We start from the raw sequence: 13409 nt of genomic DNA, 5'->3' as shown, positions 1-13409 counted from the left end.
TTTAACAGTCTCTTATGTTTTGGCTCTCTCCCTCTCTAACCTCTTTTTTTTTTTTCCTTCCCTTCCCCCATGGGTTTCTGTTAAGTTTCTTAGGATCCACATAAGAGTGAAACCATATGGTATCTGTCTTTCTCTGTATGGCTTATTTCACTTAGCATCACACTCTCCAGTTCCATCCACGTTGCTACAAAAGGCCATATTTCATTCTTTCTCATTGCCACATAGTATTCCATTGTGTATATAAACCACAATTTCTTTATCCATTCATCAGTTGATGGACATTTAGGCTCTTTCCATAATTTGGCTATTGTTGAGAGTGCTCCTATAAACATTGGGGTACAAGTGCCCCTATGCATCAGTACTCCTGTATCCCTTGGATAAATTCCTAGCGGTGCTATTGCTGGGTCATAGGGTAGGTCTATTTTTAATTTTCTGAGGAACCTCCACGCTGCTTTCCAGAGCGGCTGCACCAATTTGCATTCCCACCAACAGTGCAAGAGGGTTCCCGTTTCTCCACATCCTCTCCAGCATCTATAGTCTCCTGATTTGTTCATTTCAAATACAACTTTTTTTAATTAAATGAAACTGCATCATTCTTTTCGATTTTCACAGTGGAGCCACATGGGACATTAAAATCATACACACACACACACACACACATATTTTTTTTTTTCTTTTCACAGGAAAGTATTTAAGAAGCTTGTGGAATGATATGATTCAGAGTAATATTGGATCTACAAGAAGTCCCTCAAGATAGTTGGTATGACAATAGGAATTTCTGTTTTTTTCAACAGTGTATTGTATAATTATCTTACAGATATTCTGACTATAAACTTTCTAGCCTGGGCACCTGGGTGGCTCAGTCAGTCGGTTGAGCACCTGACTTTGCCTTAGGTCATGATCTCATGGTTCATGGGTTCAAGCCCTGTGTCAGGCTCTGTGCTGACAACTTGGAGCCTGGAGCCTGATTGTGATTCTGTGTCTCCCTCTCTCTTTCTGCCCCTCCCCTACTTGTGCATTCTCTCTCTCTCTCTCTCTCTCTCTCTCTCTCTCTCTCTCTCTCTCTCTCTCTGCCTTTCCAAAATAAATAAATAAACATTAATGGGACTTCTGGGTGGCTCAGTCGGTTAAGCATCTGATTTTGGTTCAGGTCATGATCTCACTGTTTGTGGGTTCAAGCCCTGCTTTGGGATCTGTGCTGACAGCTCAGAGCCTGGAGCCTGCTTCAGATTCTGTGTCTCCCTCTGTCTTTCTTCCCCTCCCGAACCAGTGTTCTGTCTCTCAAAAATGAATAAAAGCATTAAAAAAATAAAAAATAAATAAACATTAAAAAAAAAAACAACTTTCTAGCCTTGTGCTCACAAGAGATATTTGTCACAGTGTTTTATTAGTATGTGATTTAAGTATATTAATGGTGGAAGCTATATAGTTACCTAAAGCTTAACTGTATTTTTCATCTCTGCCAGGAAATGCCAATTTTATATAGATACAGATAATGATGTGAATATAGCCCTATAGCTATAGCTCTCTCTCTCTTTCTCTCTCTCTCTCTCTCTCTCTCTCTCTCTCTCTCTGGAGAACTGTCTTTATATTTCTTAGATATTATCAACCTCTAACGTGTCTATATAAATGCATATCATTTACATACCAAGTGTATGTGATGTTTTTATGCAAAATTGAAATCGAATTTGACTACTCTTAAGGCATGAAAATTTATTTTCTACTTCTCCATTCTTAGGAAAAGAAGAATTTCTAGACTCTTCATCAAGATCTTCATTTACACAGTGGTTAAATCCAAGGCTCCTGTGGTAAAATCATGAATAAAAATACACCTGCTGTGGTATCATCCAGTCTACTTGAAAAGTAATTTTAAAATTAAATGTAATATGTTTTGAGCTACATAGTTTGAAATATACAGAATGTTAATGAGCTTTTAGTTCAAAATTTTATACAGCTAACTGGTCTAAAGCAATAATTAGGAAGTTGATCAATAATTACTTTCCAATGTAAATCAATGTATGGGATAAATTCTGCATTCTTTTTTATAATTCTTTATAGAAATTGCTTTTTAAAAAATTTGATCTGATATTTTGAATATTTAAAATATTTTATGATTCAAGTATCAAAATAAGATAATATAAGATTAACTTTTGCTGAGTAACAAACCACCCGAATTGCCTTGAAACAGCAAGCATTTATTTTTTCTCATGCTTTGGTTGTTCTGGTATGTATCAGATAGTGTAGGATGGCCTCATTTACATTTCTGGGGCCTCATCTGGAAAGTCTGGATGGCTATCTCTCTGAACCTGGTCTCATTCTCCAAGAGGCTAGCTCAGGCTTTTTCACAGGATGGTGGAATGGTTCCCAGCAACAAGCCCAAGTGTTTTTCAAATGTCTGTTTCCCTTACATTTGCTGGTCTGTCATTGACTGAAGCAATTCAGATAGCCAAGTCCAAATTCAAGAGGTATAGATATAGAATCTACTTTTTTTTTAATGTTTTTATTTATTTTTTTGAAGGATAAAGAGAGAGACAGAGCATGAGTGGGAGAGGAGCAGAGAGAGAGGGAGACACAGAATCTGAAGCAGGCTCCAGGCTCTGAGCTGTCTGCATAGAGCCCAACACGGGGCTCGAACTCACGAACTGTGAGATCATGACCCAAGCCGAAGTCAGATGCTCAACCAACTAAACCACCCAGGCACCCCTAGACTCTACTTTTTAATGGAAGGAACAGTAAAGTCACATTCCAAAGGGCATACAGACAGCGATGGGAAGAACTTGTGGCCATTTTGCAAACCTGTAACTCATAGAATAAGGCATTCTTGTCTTTCATTCACTCTGTGTCCTCATTCTTCCTATAGATAACCATTTTTATTTTTGGTTCTTTCCCTGTGCTTCTTTTTGGATAAGCAAATAATATACATATAAATATATACACATGTTTTATATATATATGTATTTGTGTGTGTATATATATACACACTTGAGTCAATATTTTTACCTCAAAGCTATTATTCATAGTAAACACATGCACATTAGCCCTTCAGCTCAGGTTCACAGGTCTTCCCTGGAGAAGGATGTCAGGCTGGTTAAACTCAGGATGTCTTTCTCTGACATCACCTCCTGAGAGCACTGGAAAGTTCTGGTCTCCAGGGGTCACCAGCCGGGCTCATCTGTGGTGTGTGCAAAGAGCTCCATGCACAGCTTTATGCTCTGGTGCTGAACAGTTTTACTTTCTGGGACAGCAGAGAGTTTTGTCCAACTACTTAAGGCAAAATCAAGGCCATGGGAAAGAATCATATGACTGAGTCAAGACGGCCCCAACATTCAGGCTCCACCTCCCAGTTTCCACTCACCAGCATATTCTTAACAAAAAGGTAGCATATTATATATACTCTTTGATCTTGCCTTTAAAAAAAAAATATATATATATATATAAAATTTTTAAAATTATATCCTGGTGGTCTCTTCATATCAGTCTATAAATGTCTTTCTTGTACCTTTTGTAACTATGTATTCTATCCTATCAATTTACCATAGTTTATTCAGCCAGCACCTTATTGATAGACACCCATTATTTGCAATTTTTGAAGATTTCAAATTATGCGAAAATAAATAACCTAGTATACATGTAATTTTGTATTTTTTTGCCAGAGTATCTTTGGGATAGATTCCTAGAAATGGGATTTCTGGATCAGAGGGTAAACGTAGAGTTTACCAAATTCCCTCATTAGAAGTTACGCCATTTTGCATTCCCATCAACAATGTACAAGAGTACCTCTTTTTCCACAGCCTTGTCACTGGAGTATATTGTCACAGTTTTAAATTATATGTTGATCTTGTAAGTAAATAGCAATATCTCTGCCTAGTTTTAACTTGTAATTCTCTGGGATTAAAGTTGAGCAGCAGAACTATTTCTAATAGCTAAGAAAAAGTAAATAATACAAAATTTTAACATAAGGGAGTTGTAACATAAGGTCCTGGCAAGTAAATGCTGTACAAAATACAGAAATTCTGTTGACAATTAGAAAAAGAGGGATCCTTTACTGAAGCACTAATATATGGTGGAGATTATAAGTATCCCCCATTGAAGGAAATTTGCATTTGGAGGGTTTAAGAGGTTATACGAGGTACCTAATGAGGTACCTTAATTCCCCCTCTCCCTCCTCTCTCTCAATTCTAGGCTTCATTCTTTTATGCCCTTATAACCTAATATTCCATCAAAAGTGGGCTGAGCTTCTGAAATCTGTAACAGTGAAACATTGTGGACCTAGTCCCTTCTGCCTCTTTTTCTAGCTAATTGACTGTTGCCCTAGTAACCAGAGAGGCCATCCAACACCAGAGCTTAATTCTGTATAATGCAACCCTGAACAATGTCCTGTGTAGAGAGCAAAATATTCAAAAGCAGGAAGGCTTATAAGGTTTTGTGGGGTTTTTTGTATTTTTTTCCTCCTGTCTTTTTTATTATTTAACTTTTGAATACATGCTTTCTTAAAGATATAGTTAGAATTCTTGTGGCAGAAGCTAAGAAAGCTTTTTCTAAAAACTGTAATCATATTTAAGATACGAGGCACCTTTTTTAATACCAGTTTCAGTTTTTTTGATATGTGTGAAGATAGCTCCAATATTCATCACTGGCTTTAATACGACCATGAAGCATATCTTATGCCACATTTCGCCTCTAGAGTAACACAAACTGGGTTTCCATTGCTGTTCTCCAGCTTTATAACCTTAGACCACCAAGTTAACCTTCCCAGACTTTGGTGCTTTCAGAAAAATGAGGGTAATAATCTTAGGAGTTGTATAAATGCTAAGTTGAATAGCATAGTGTATGTATATTGCTTAGCACAACCCCAGTTACATCCTATGTAAGCAGGCAGCCCTAAGCCTTATTTGAAACCGTGTTCAAGCCCTCTTTGACCAATAAAAGTCTCCGCTCTGACTGGAGTGTTCAGAAACACAATTTGAGGGTATGCCTTTTATAGAATTCTTTTGACAGTTCCTTCTTTTCTTTTTCTAAAAAAATTTTTTAGTATTTATTTATTTTTTGAGAGACAGAGAGAGCAAGTGGGGTAGGGGCAGAGGGAGGGGAAGACACTGAATCTGAAGCAGACTGCGGGCTCTGAGCTGTCAGCACAGAGCCCAATGTGGGGCTCAAACTCATGAACTGCAAGATCACGACTTTAACTGAAGTCAGATGCTTAACTGCCTGAGCCACTCAGGCGCCCCTCTTTCTTTTCTAATGTCATTGTTCTTAACGTTTGACATAAATTACGGATGAGCACGTGCTTTCTATCAGAAAATACTCTTCTGAAATTAAAAAGATAAACTTTTCTTTTTGATATTCAAATGGAGGTCATATTTATTTTGCTTTAAATGACTGCCAACATGTCTTTTAAAAAGTCACTTACCTAACTCAATAAAATCTTTAATTTTGGGATTGATCCCTCAGTGTAGTCTAAGAAGCCAGCTAAAAAGGGAAATCTGTTCAGTTACCTTTAATAAACCTTTAAATATATTTAAATTATATGTTGAAGGTATTTTTCTTCCTTCTACAACAGAGAAATAAGCACTATTGCTGTAATTTCTTCTATGGTTTGTTTTTATAGAAAAAAAAATACTACAGATAACAGAATCCATTTGATTGTTTTCCTATCATCATACTTTTCTAAATGTCGTTACTGGTATGTACTGAGTCTATGGGGTTATCTAGATCTAAGAATTTGATTTAACAAGTAGTTTGAAGAAAAAGTGGGCATAGATCCTCTAGGCTAACCTGTGAGTGCTAATTTACTTTATCTTAGGGATCCTGCCTTTCAGATGATCACAGTTACCAAGGAAACGGGCCTTGGTCTGAAGATCCTTGGAGGAATTAACCGGAACGAAGGCCCCTTGGTATATATTCAGGAAATTATTCCTGGAGGAGACTGTTACAAGGTAAAAATTAAAATAAAAATAATACTTCACCAAAAACCAAACCTACTAGTGGTGAGGTTTGTTTTCCTACTACATCAGTAAATTTTTAGTATTAATTGAATGTCCCCGGTGACTATTTCTCAGTGAAAGATCTTGTAAGAACTGGAAGATAGGCCTTTACCTTCAAGGAGCTTTAACCTAACAAATAAATAGGAAGTAAACATGAAATAAATTGGAAAATAACAGATTTCAGAATTTTTTTTTTTTTTTTTTTAGTGTTTATTTATTTTGGAGAGAGAGAGAGAGAGAGAGAGAGAGAGTCTGCGATCAGGGGAGGGGCAGAGAGAGGGAGACACAGGATCTAAAGCAGGCTCCAGGCTCTGAGCTATCAGCACAGAGCCCAACACGGGGCTCCAACTCACAAACTGTGAGATCATGAGCTGAAGTCAGACACGTAACCAAGTGAGCCACCCAGGTGCCCCCAGACTTCAAACTCTTAACTAAAGGTTATATATTTTTAATAATATACTATTTAACTCTTATCCAAAGTCTGATTTTGAGAAATTGTATTTGAAGGCATGTTACCTCTCCACTGCTGAATTTGGATTAAGTCAGATCACTTAAACTGGAAGTACCTTCATATTTAGCCTCTCCTAAATGCAAAATATACAAACTCAGCATATAAATTCTGCTCATCTCTGAATTTGCAGTAATTCTTGTTTAGTTTGTTATTTATATCACACATTAGTTGCCCGCATGAGAAATTAGATTTAGATTTAAGACCAGAAAATATCTTTTTTTTCTTTTTTTACAAATTAGAAAGCCTTACTCCCCTCTTTGTTATAAGAAATATATAAATCATGATTTCCTTTTTGCTCTGGTTGCTAGAAAGCTCAGATCCACATTTGAAGTACAATATCAACAACTTAGTTAACAAACTAGTTACTATATTTTCATTTTCATTCCTCCTGAATTTCATTTGCCATATCTGTTTTACTAATGTGATTCTATCTGTCTTTTGTTGAAAATTGCCTGCAGTCCTTTTCGGAGAGATATAGGATATAAAGAATTTCATAAAATAATTGTATTAACAGCAAGCTATAGAGCATGAGAAAGGATCCTTTTAACATTAAGTTTATTCATATTGTTGTTCTGTTAGTTATTTTGATTCAATAAATAGTCCTGTCCTTACCTCCACCCTCACCCCAAACATTTGTTTAGCAAGTAGTTTATCTAGGCAACTGGATTTTTATTCCCCTTGTTAGGAAAAAAAAATTAGTTTCGCCAATAATTTCAAAATTAGTAGAAATGATTTCAGTTGTTTCAAGCTTGTTGAGATAATAGGATATACTTACCATGTTGTAAGTGTTATATAATAAATTTAGGATATATAATAATACAGAATTTTAGCTATTGAATTTAAATTATTAACCAAATAAAGTTTACTTAAATACTAAAATGTTTAACAAATTCCAACAAAAAATAAAATTAGTCTTGTAAGAATTGAGGTGTTTATGACTGCTTTAGTTGAGGGACGTGTGTGTGTGTGTGTGTGTGTGTGTGTGTGTGTGTGTGTTCACTATAGCCAAGTTATTTCTTAGACCACACTTCATACAATGTAATAATAGATCATGGTATCTAACAAGTGATAAAAATTTGCTATTATGATACGTATCAGTTTGTGCCTTTTTATTCCAATGAAACATATTTATAGTTAAAATAATAAAGTGATAACATGCTGAGTGACACTTAATCTGCTATCAGTGGTAGCAGACTGGGAAATTAAATACTTTCTCTTACTGGTTTTTCTTAGAATTTCATTGTTTGGAAGGCTATCAAAAAGTAGTCATTTAATGGACTATATTCTATATTTACCACTAGAGAGCAGCACAGAGTTATTAATGTTCCTTGACAGTATCTGGTCAAGTCCAAAGGAAAAAAACAGCCAAAACAGAGAAAGGTGGAGACAGAGAAGAATAAATACACTTGCAATGCTCACACTCATTTTTGTATACTTCCTCAAGATGGAGAGTTACATGCATATTTATTCTGCAAATACAAATTGGTGCAGTTTTATTTTTAAATGTTTTTATTAATAATAGCATTTACTGTGTTCCAAATACTGTTAGGCATGTTAATAAATTTCTAATCTGTGCAAAATTTCTGCATAGTAGATGCATTCATACAATAGGAAACACAGGCTCATAAGATTATCCTTATTAAGTTGCTGAACTGAGCACCTTCATATTTTTAAATGCATATGAGTGCTTTCACTTGCTCTAATTATAATATTCTGTTTGAGAATTACAGTATAGGTAATCCCCAAGCTTATAGATGGATTATATTGCATTTATATTCCCAAACTTCATATGTTAGAGGGCTATTGGAACTCAGAAGAAATCTTTAATTAATCACAGCTGCCTGAACCCTCACCCCCACCCCCTTACACATGCATGAATGTTTTCCTACTGGGAAATACAAAATACAGTACTGGTTCTGTAACCAAAATACCATGTTTCTTTGAAAAACATATTCAAACTTGGGGCATCTTGACAATTTTTCCGTTGCAATAGAAGGAAAGATTCTTCCAGCTCAAAGTGTTAGAGACAGCCTATAGGAGGAGATTAGATGTACTAGGTACTGAGGAAATATGAGAACTCCAAGGCCCTTTTCACCCCACCAGCCAGTTCCACATCAGTCTGGAGTCTTTAGTGTTCAATCTTAGACCTTTTTCTGGCTGAGATACTCCTTTGAGCTTCATACTCACATGTCCAATTGCTTGGTCAGCATTTCCACTTGGATCTCCTTAAGGCATCTCAAACTCACTGTAGTTGAGGCAAGACTCATGATAGTCACACCATACCCTCATCTGGCCATCTCTTCCCAAAGAGAGCTTCTTCCTCTGTTCCCAAACTTGATGAATGACACCTTCCAGTTGTACCAAGTTAGAAAACCTAACGGCAGCCTAACTACTTCCTCTCCCTTAACATTCATCCCCAGTTTTATCAGCACATGCTGTTGACTTTTTTACTCTCTAAATATCACTTGAGCCCATCAGTCTTCTTGATCTCCACCACCAGCACATAGCTTTTAATCAGATCTCACAATAGCTTTGTCTGCTTTTATAAACCATGCCTATTTCCTCCCCAGCCTATCTTACTAATATTCAGTTGCCTGTATCACGTGACTTCTGCCCTCTATTTCTCTGGCTTTCCATCTTTATGCTTCCAGAGCGGTATTTTTTCAGTTTCCTGAAGTTCTTTCTCATATGCTGTACCCTCTGACTCAGAACACACCCATGCTGCCGCCGCCATGACTTCCAAATATCTATTCAAAGACTAATTCCTAAGGAATGTGTTCTCGGTACCCTCCAGTTTAGGCCAGGTCTTTTTTCCTATATGTGCTCCTAGATCCCGTTTCTTTCCTGAGATATCACCGATCTCAGTTTGTAAACACACATCCATATCTGTACTTATTTTATCAACTCTGTCTGAACCACAAGACAGTATGTTTCCTAGGTGGGAGGATTCTATCTGGTTTTATTCACAATAATATCCTTAGTCCCCAAAGTGATGCCTGGCATAAACTAATTGCTCAGTTAATATTTATGAATGAATGATCCCTTAGTCATTCTGTCATGTTTCTGCCTGTTCCCCATTCCCCTGCCACCATCTGGCTCCATACCAAGTCCCCTGCTTCCCTTGTCCTTTGTGTTATATTCTGGACACAAACTTTCTTTGAAGTTTTCACATGTTTTTGCTTCTTTGTTTTTCTGATAGTGTAAGGAAAGCAGGCAGTGATCAAAAGCTTTTCTTCAAACCTGATACTACATTTCATATATCATTTAACTGATTCTAAGACCTATATTAAAGCACATACATATAAGCTCTATGAGATGAGTCTTACAATCAATTCATAGTGTAATTGGCAGCATTTTCTTCTCTTAGTGCTGTGTAAAATAATGGCCATCTTACAGTCAACGTCATCTTAAATTTGATAAATTCAGGACCTTTTTTTTTTAAGTCAAATCCTGTAGGTAAAGACAGCGATCACACAGATGTAGATACTAATGGTTAAGTCATTGTTCACAGAGGATCGAAGTAGGACATATTTATCTTTCAGAGGAAGTCTGTTTTCAGAATGTGCTGATCCTAACCGTGGAACTCGGACCAAGGCCTCTGGATGACATAGTGTCTAGAAGCCAGTCCCATCAGTGGAAGCTAAGGAAGTAGCAACCCAAGAGGGTTCACTTTACAAGTCATTCTTTTCTCTTTTGCCATTATTACTACTGTCTGAGCCACCTTAATTTTCTCAGACTGTTTTCTGGCCCTGATTAATTTATTGTGGGCTTATTGTGTACCTGGCTGGGGGAAACAACCATGAAAAGGACATGGTTCTGGTCAACTGAAAAAAATCAAGGCTGCTAGTTTGGAAGTCGCTGGATTAATGTGCTCTAATAGGAGAGAAAAAGCTATGTGGACAAATAGGGACAGCACAAAGTAAGTGTAATTACTGAGATAAGTAAAAGTGCTTTTGGGGAGAGAGGAACAGATAAGTAATTCCAGGCGATTGGGGCAAACTTATCTCGGAGCAAATGTTTGTACTTGGCGGTGAAGTTTAAGTGCCAGTTCATCAGGTGGAGAAGTGGTGGGGTAGGTGGTATGAACAACATTTTCTGAGAATAGATTGAAGAATTTGTATGCTGAGGAGGGAAGGTGGATGGTGAGGCTGGAGAAAGTAGATTGTAGGTAGTTTGTTGTGCTGAGTCTGGGAAGCTAAGGAATTTCAACTTTTCCTACCCATGGGCAGCCTTTAAAGGTTCTTAATTTGAGGAGTAAATAGGATTAAATTTGCTATCGATGCAAAAATTACAACAGGCATGGAATTCTGATTCAATTTATTTGACACCTACAGTGTGCTAGAATTTCATCTATGTTACTTAATTACTAATAGCAAGCTTGTGTGACAGGTATTTATCTCCACTTTACAGCTAAGAAAATGGAATCTCATAGAGATTAAGCGTCTTGCCTAAATTCATATTAGTAACTGGCAGTAAAAGAAGTTGACAGTTTCTGAAAGTAATGGGAAAAGAACGGGAAGTCTTGCAGGAGCCTTCCTTAGTATTCAGGAATCAAGAGTTAGTTAAATCAGAGTCAGGCTGTATAGATGGTTTCTGATAACATGGTAACATGTTATTTAGAAAACTATATAATGGTTATTGTAAATGAACAGTGCTGGTGGTTTTTAACAGAAGTGTCTAAATGGTCAGGGATATGTTATGACTTCAACATCTTTGTAAATGTCAATGCAAAAGAATGCAGACCCTGAAGGTGGGCATGTGACAGTGCTTGGCGCCTTGCCTGGCGCCTTATGCAGTTGCTCAGTAACTGCTGAATCAGAACCCAGACAGTGTGGAAGAGGCCTCAGCATGTCCCCGAAGTTAGTATCTTCACATATACATTAATCCAACTGGGGCAAGATTCACTGGTTTTGAATGCCAGACTTTTACAGAAATAGCTGTGTTTTAGTTTGCAGGTTCTGACTTTTAAGCAGGTTCAGAAATTCACATGATCAGCTAAGATCTTATTCTAGGAGGCAAAGAAAAAAAAAACGCTGTAAATACTTTTTAGTAAAGGAAAAAATATATATAAACACCAAAAGCTGCAGTTAGAGGGCATTATTCTTCCTCCCTTTTCTGACTCTTGTCCTGATGGAAAATGCTACTTCGGTACCTCAGTGTGCTTTAATATAAGATACATTAAATTGTGTTCATGGGAGCTTTTCCCTCTGTACTGCTAATAGTGTACAGTCTGAGAGGAAAATGTGGAAGATAGCAGGTCTGCTGAAATCCTGTTGCCTACCTGTTTTTTTTAATGTTGATTTGTTTATTTCTTTGAGAGAGAGAATGCGCGAGCACACTAACAGGGGAGGGGCAGGGGCGGGGGGCAGAGGATCTGAAGCAGGCCCTGTGCTGACAGCAGAGAGCCCAATGCAGGGCTCAAACTCACGAACCATGAGATCATGACCTGAGCAGACACTTAACCAACTGAGCCACCCAGGTGCCCCACCTATGTGTTTTCAGTAGCCTTTTTCTCTGCAACCCTGACAGCCAGCTGTGGTCTATATAAGATACGTGGATACGGGAGCTCCCTCCAACAATTTTTAATTCAGATCTATGTTTTTTGTGGATTAGCTCTTGTGCCTCTCCCAGCCCCCTTCCCTCTTTCACTCTCTCTCTATTTGTTTATGAACATCTAGCTAGCAAGTTGTAGAGCTCAAATTAGCATTCGGGTCTATCCGGCTGCCATACCTCCTGCTCTTTCCTCTTCTGTCCACTGTGTCTGAAGGCCCCTGCCCAAATGGAAGAACTGCCATCTGACAGTATGTACTGTCTGCCACCCTGATTCTAAAAAATCCTTTTTTTTCCTTGTCAGTGTCCTTTAATTTTTTTTTAATGTTTTTTTTATTTTTGAGAGAGAGAGAGAGACAGACAGAGCGTGAGCAGGGGAGGGACAGAGAGAGAGAGAGAGAGGGAGACATAGAATCCGAAGCAGACTCTAGGCTCCGAGCTGTCAGTGCAGAGCCCGACGTGGGGCTCGAACTCACGAACCGTGAGATCGTGACCTGAGCCGAAGTCAGACACTTAACCGACTGAGCCACCCAGATACCCCTCCTTGTTGGTGTCCTTGAAAGCTTTGCTCCAGTGAAACAGAGCTTTCTTCTGTCTTCGTTTTCCCCTTTTCTCTCCCTAAATTGTTGCCAGGCTTTGTGATACAAGTCAATAGTAGTATAGCCATTAAATTTTAGTTGTAATCTACCTTACTGAACTGATTCCAATAAAGAGCTGTTTTGTAGATTCCAAATGCCTAGGGCTGGATTTAATAATGACATTTATTTAATTTCACTTACTTATTAATTTATTTTGAAATTAGATTAAAAATTTCTCTATTTGACCCTTACTTCCAATATAGAACTGGAATATAAAACCAAAACATAATTCAGCTAGCTAAACACATTGTTGGGGCAGATATTATGAGCTCCTTTTTATTTGGGGGGGATGGAGAATTTCTTTTCTTTTTGATGATGTGACATTTGACACATAAATGGAGCATAAAAATAGAATGAACACCTATGAATCTGCTTAGAGTTCACTTAGAGTTACTTAGACTTAAGAAGTAGAAAATTTTAGGTACTACTCAGGCTTCCTGTGTCCGTTCCCTGATCACATTCCCCACCCTTCCTCCTGGAAATAAGCACTCTAGAATTTTGTTTATTCTCCCCCATTATTAGCCTTATCTTTTTGCCTGTGGCAGAAGTGTTGTTTTTCTTGTTTGTTACTGTTTCATCTTAACCCTGGGTAGATAGCTGTTCTAAAACAAAAATTTAGCATATTAAATTATAAGCTAATGTACATAAATGTCTAAGTATGTCTGGATAGAGTTGATTTACATGCATATGTAACCAAACTCTGTAATAAGGTTTGGGCCCAGGCAA

At 37.5% G+C, this 13409-nt stretch overlaps 1 protein-coding gene across 6 annotated transcripts in view; it reads left to right on the top strand.

Annotated features, from left to right (window-relative positions):
- STXBP4 (syntaxin binding protein 4) overlaps positions 1-13409 on the top strand; it is a 166667-nt gene that overhangs the window by 13394 nt on the left and 139864 nt on the right. Inside the window, exons 2-4 of one of the 6 annotated variants that reach the window (XM_019817653.3) lie at positions 684-760; positions 1739-1863; positions 5820-5936. In XM_019817653.3, coding sequence (XP_019673212.2) covers positions 5820-5936 — 117 coding nt within the window. In that variant the 5' untranslated portion in view covers positions 684-760; positions 1739-1863. Of the gene's footprint in view, positions 1-683; positions 761-1738; positions 1864-2624; positions 3377-5803; positions 5937-13409 lie in introns of those variants that run through there. The other 5 variants (XM_006940190.5, XM_019817652.3, XM_045045033.1 and 2 more) reach the window with 5 other exon arrangements.

This window comes from Felis catus, chromosome E1, assembly GCF_018350175.1.
Source record: "Felis catus isolate Fca126 chromosome E1, F.catus_Fca126_mat1.0, whole genome shotgun sequence".
Lineage (NCBI taxonomy): Eukaryota > Metazoa > Chordata > Mammalia > Carnivora > Felidae > Felis > Felis catus.
The sequence above is the reverse complement of the archived record's forward strand: the minus strand, read 5'-3'. Positions and strand labels throughout refer to the sequence as shown.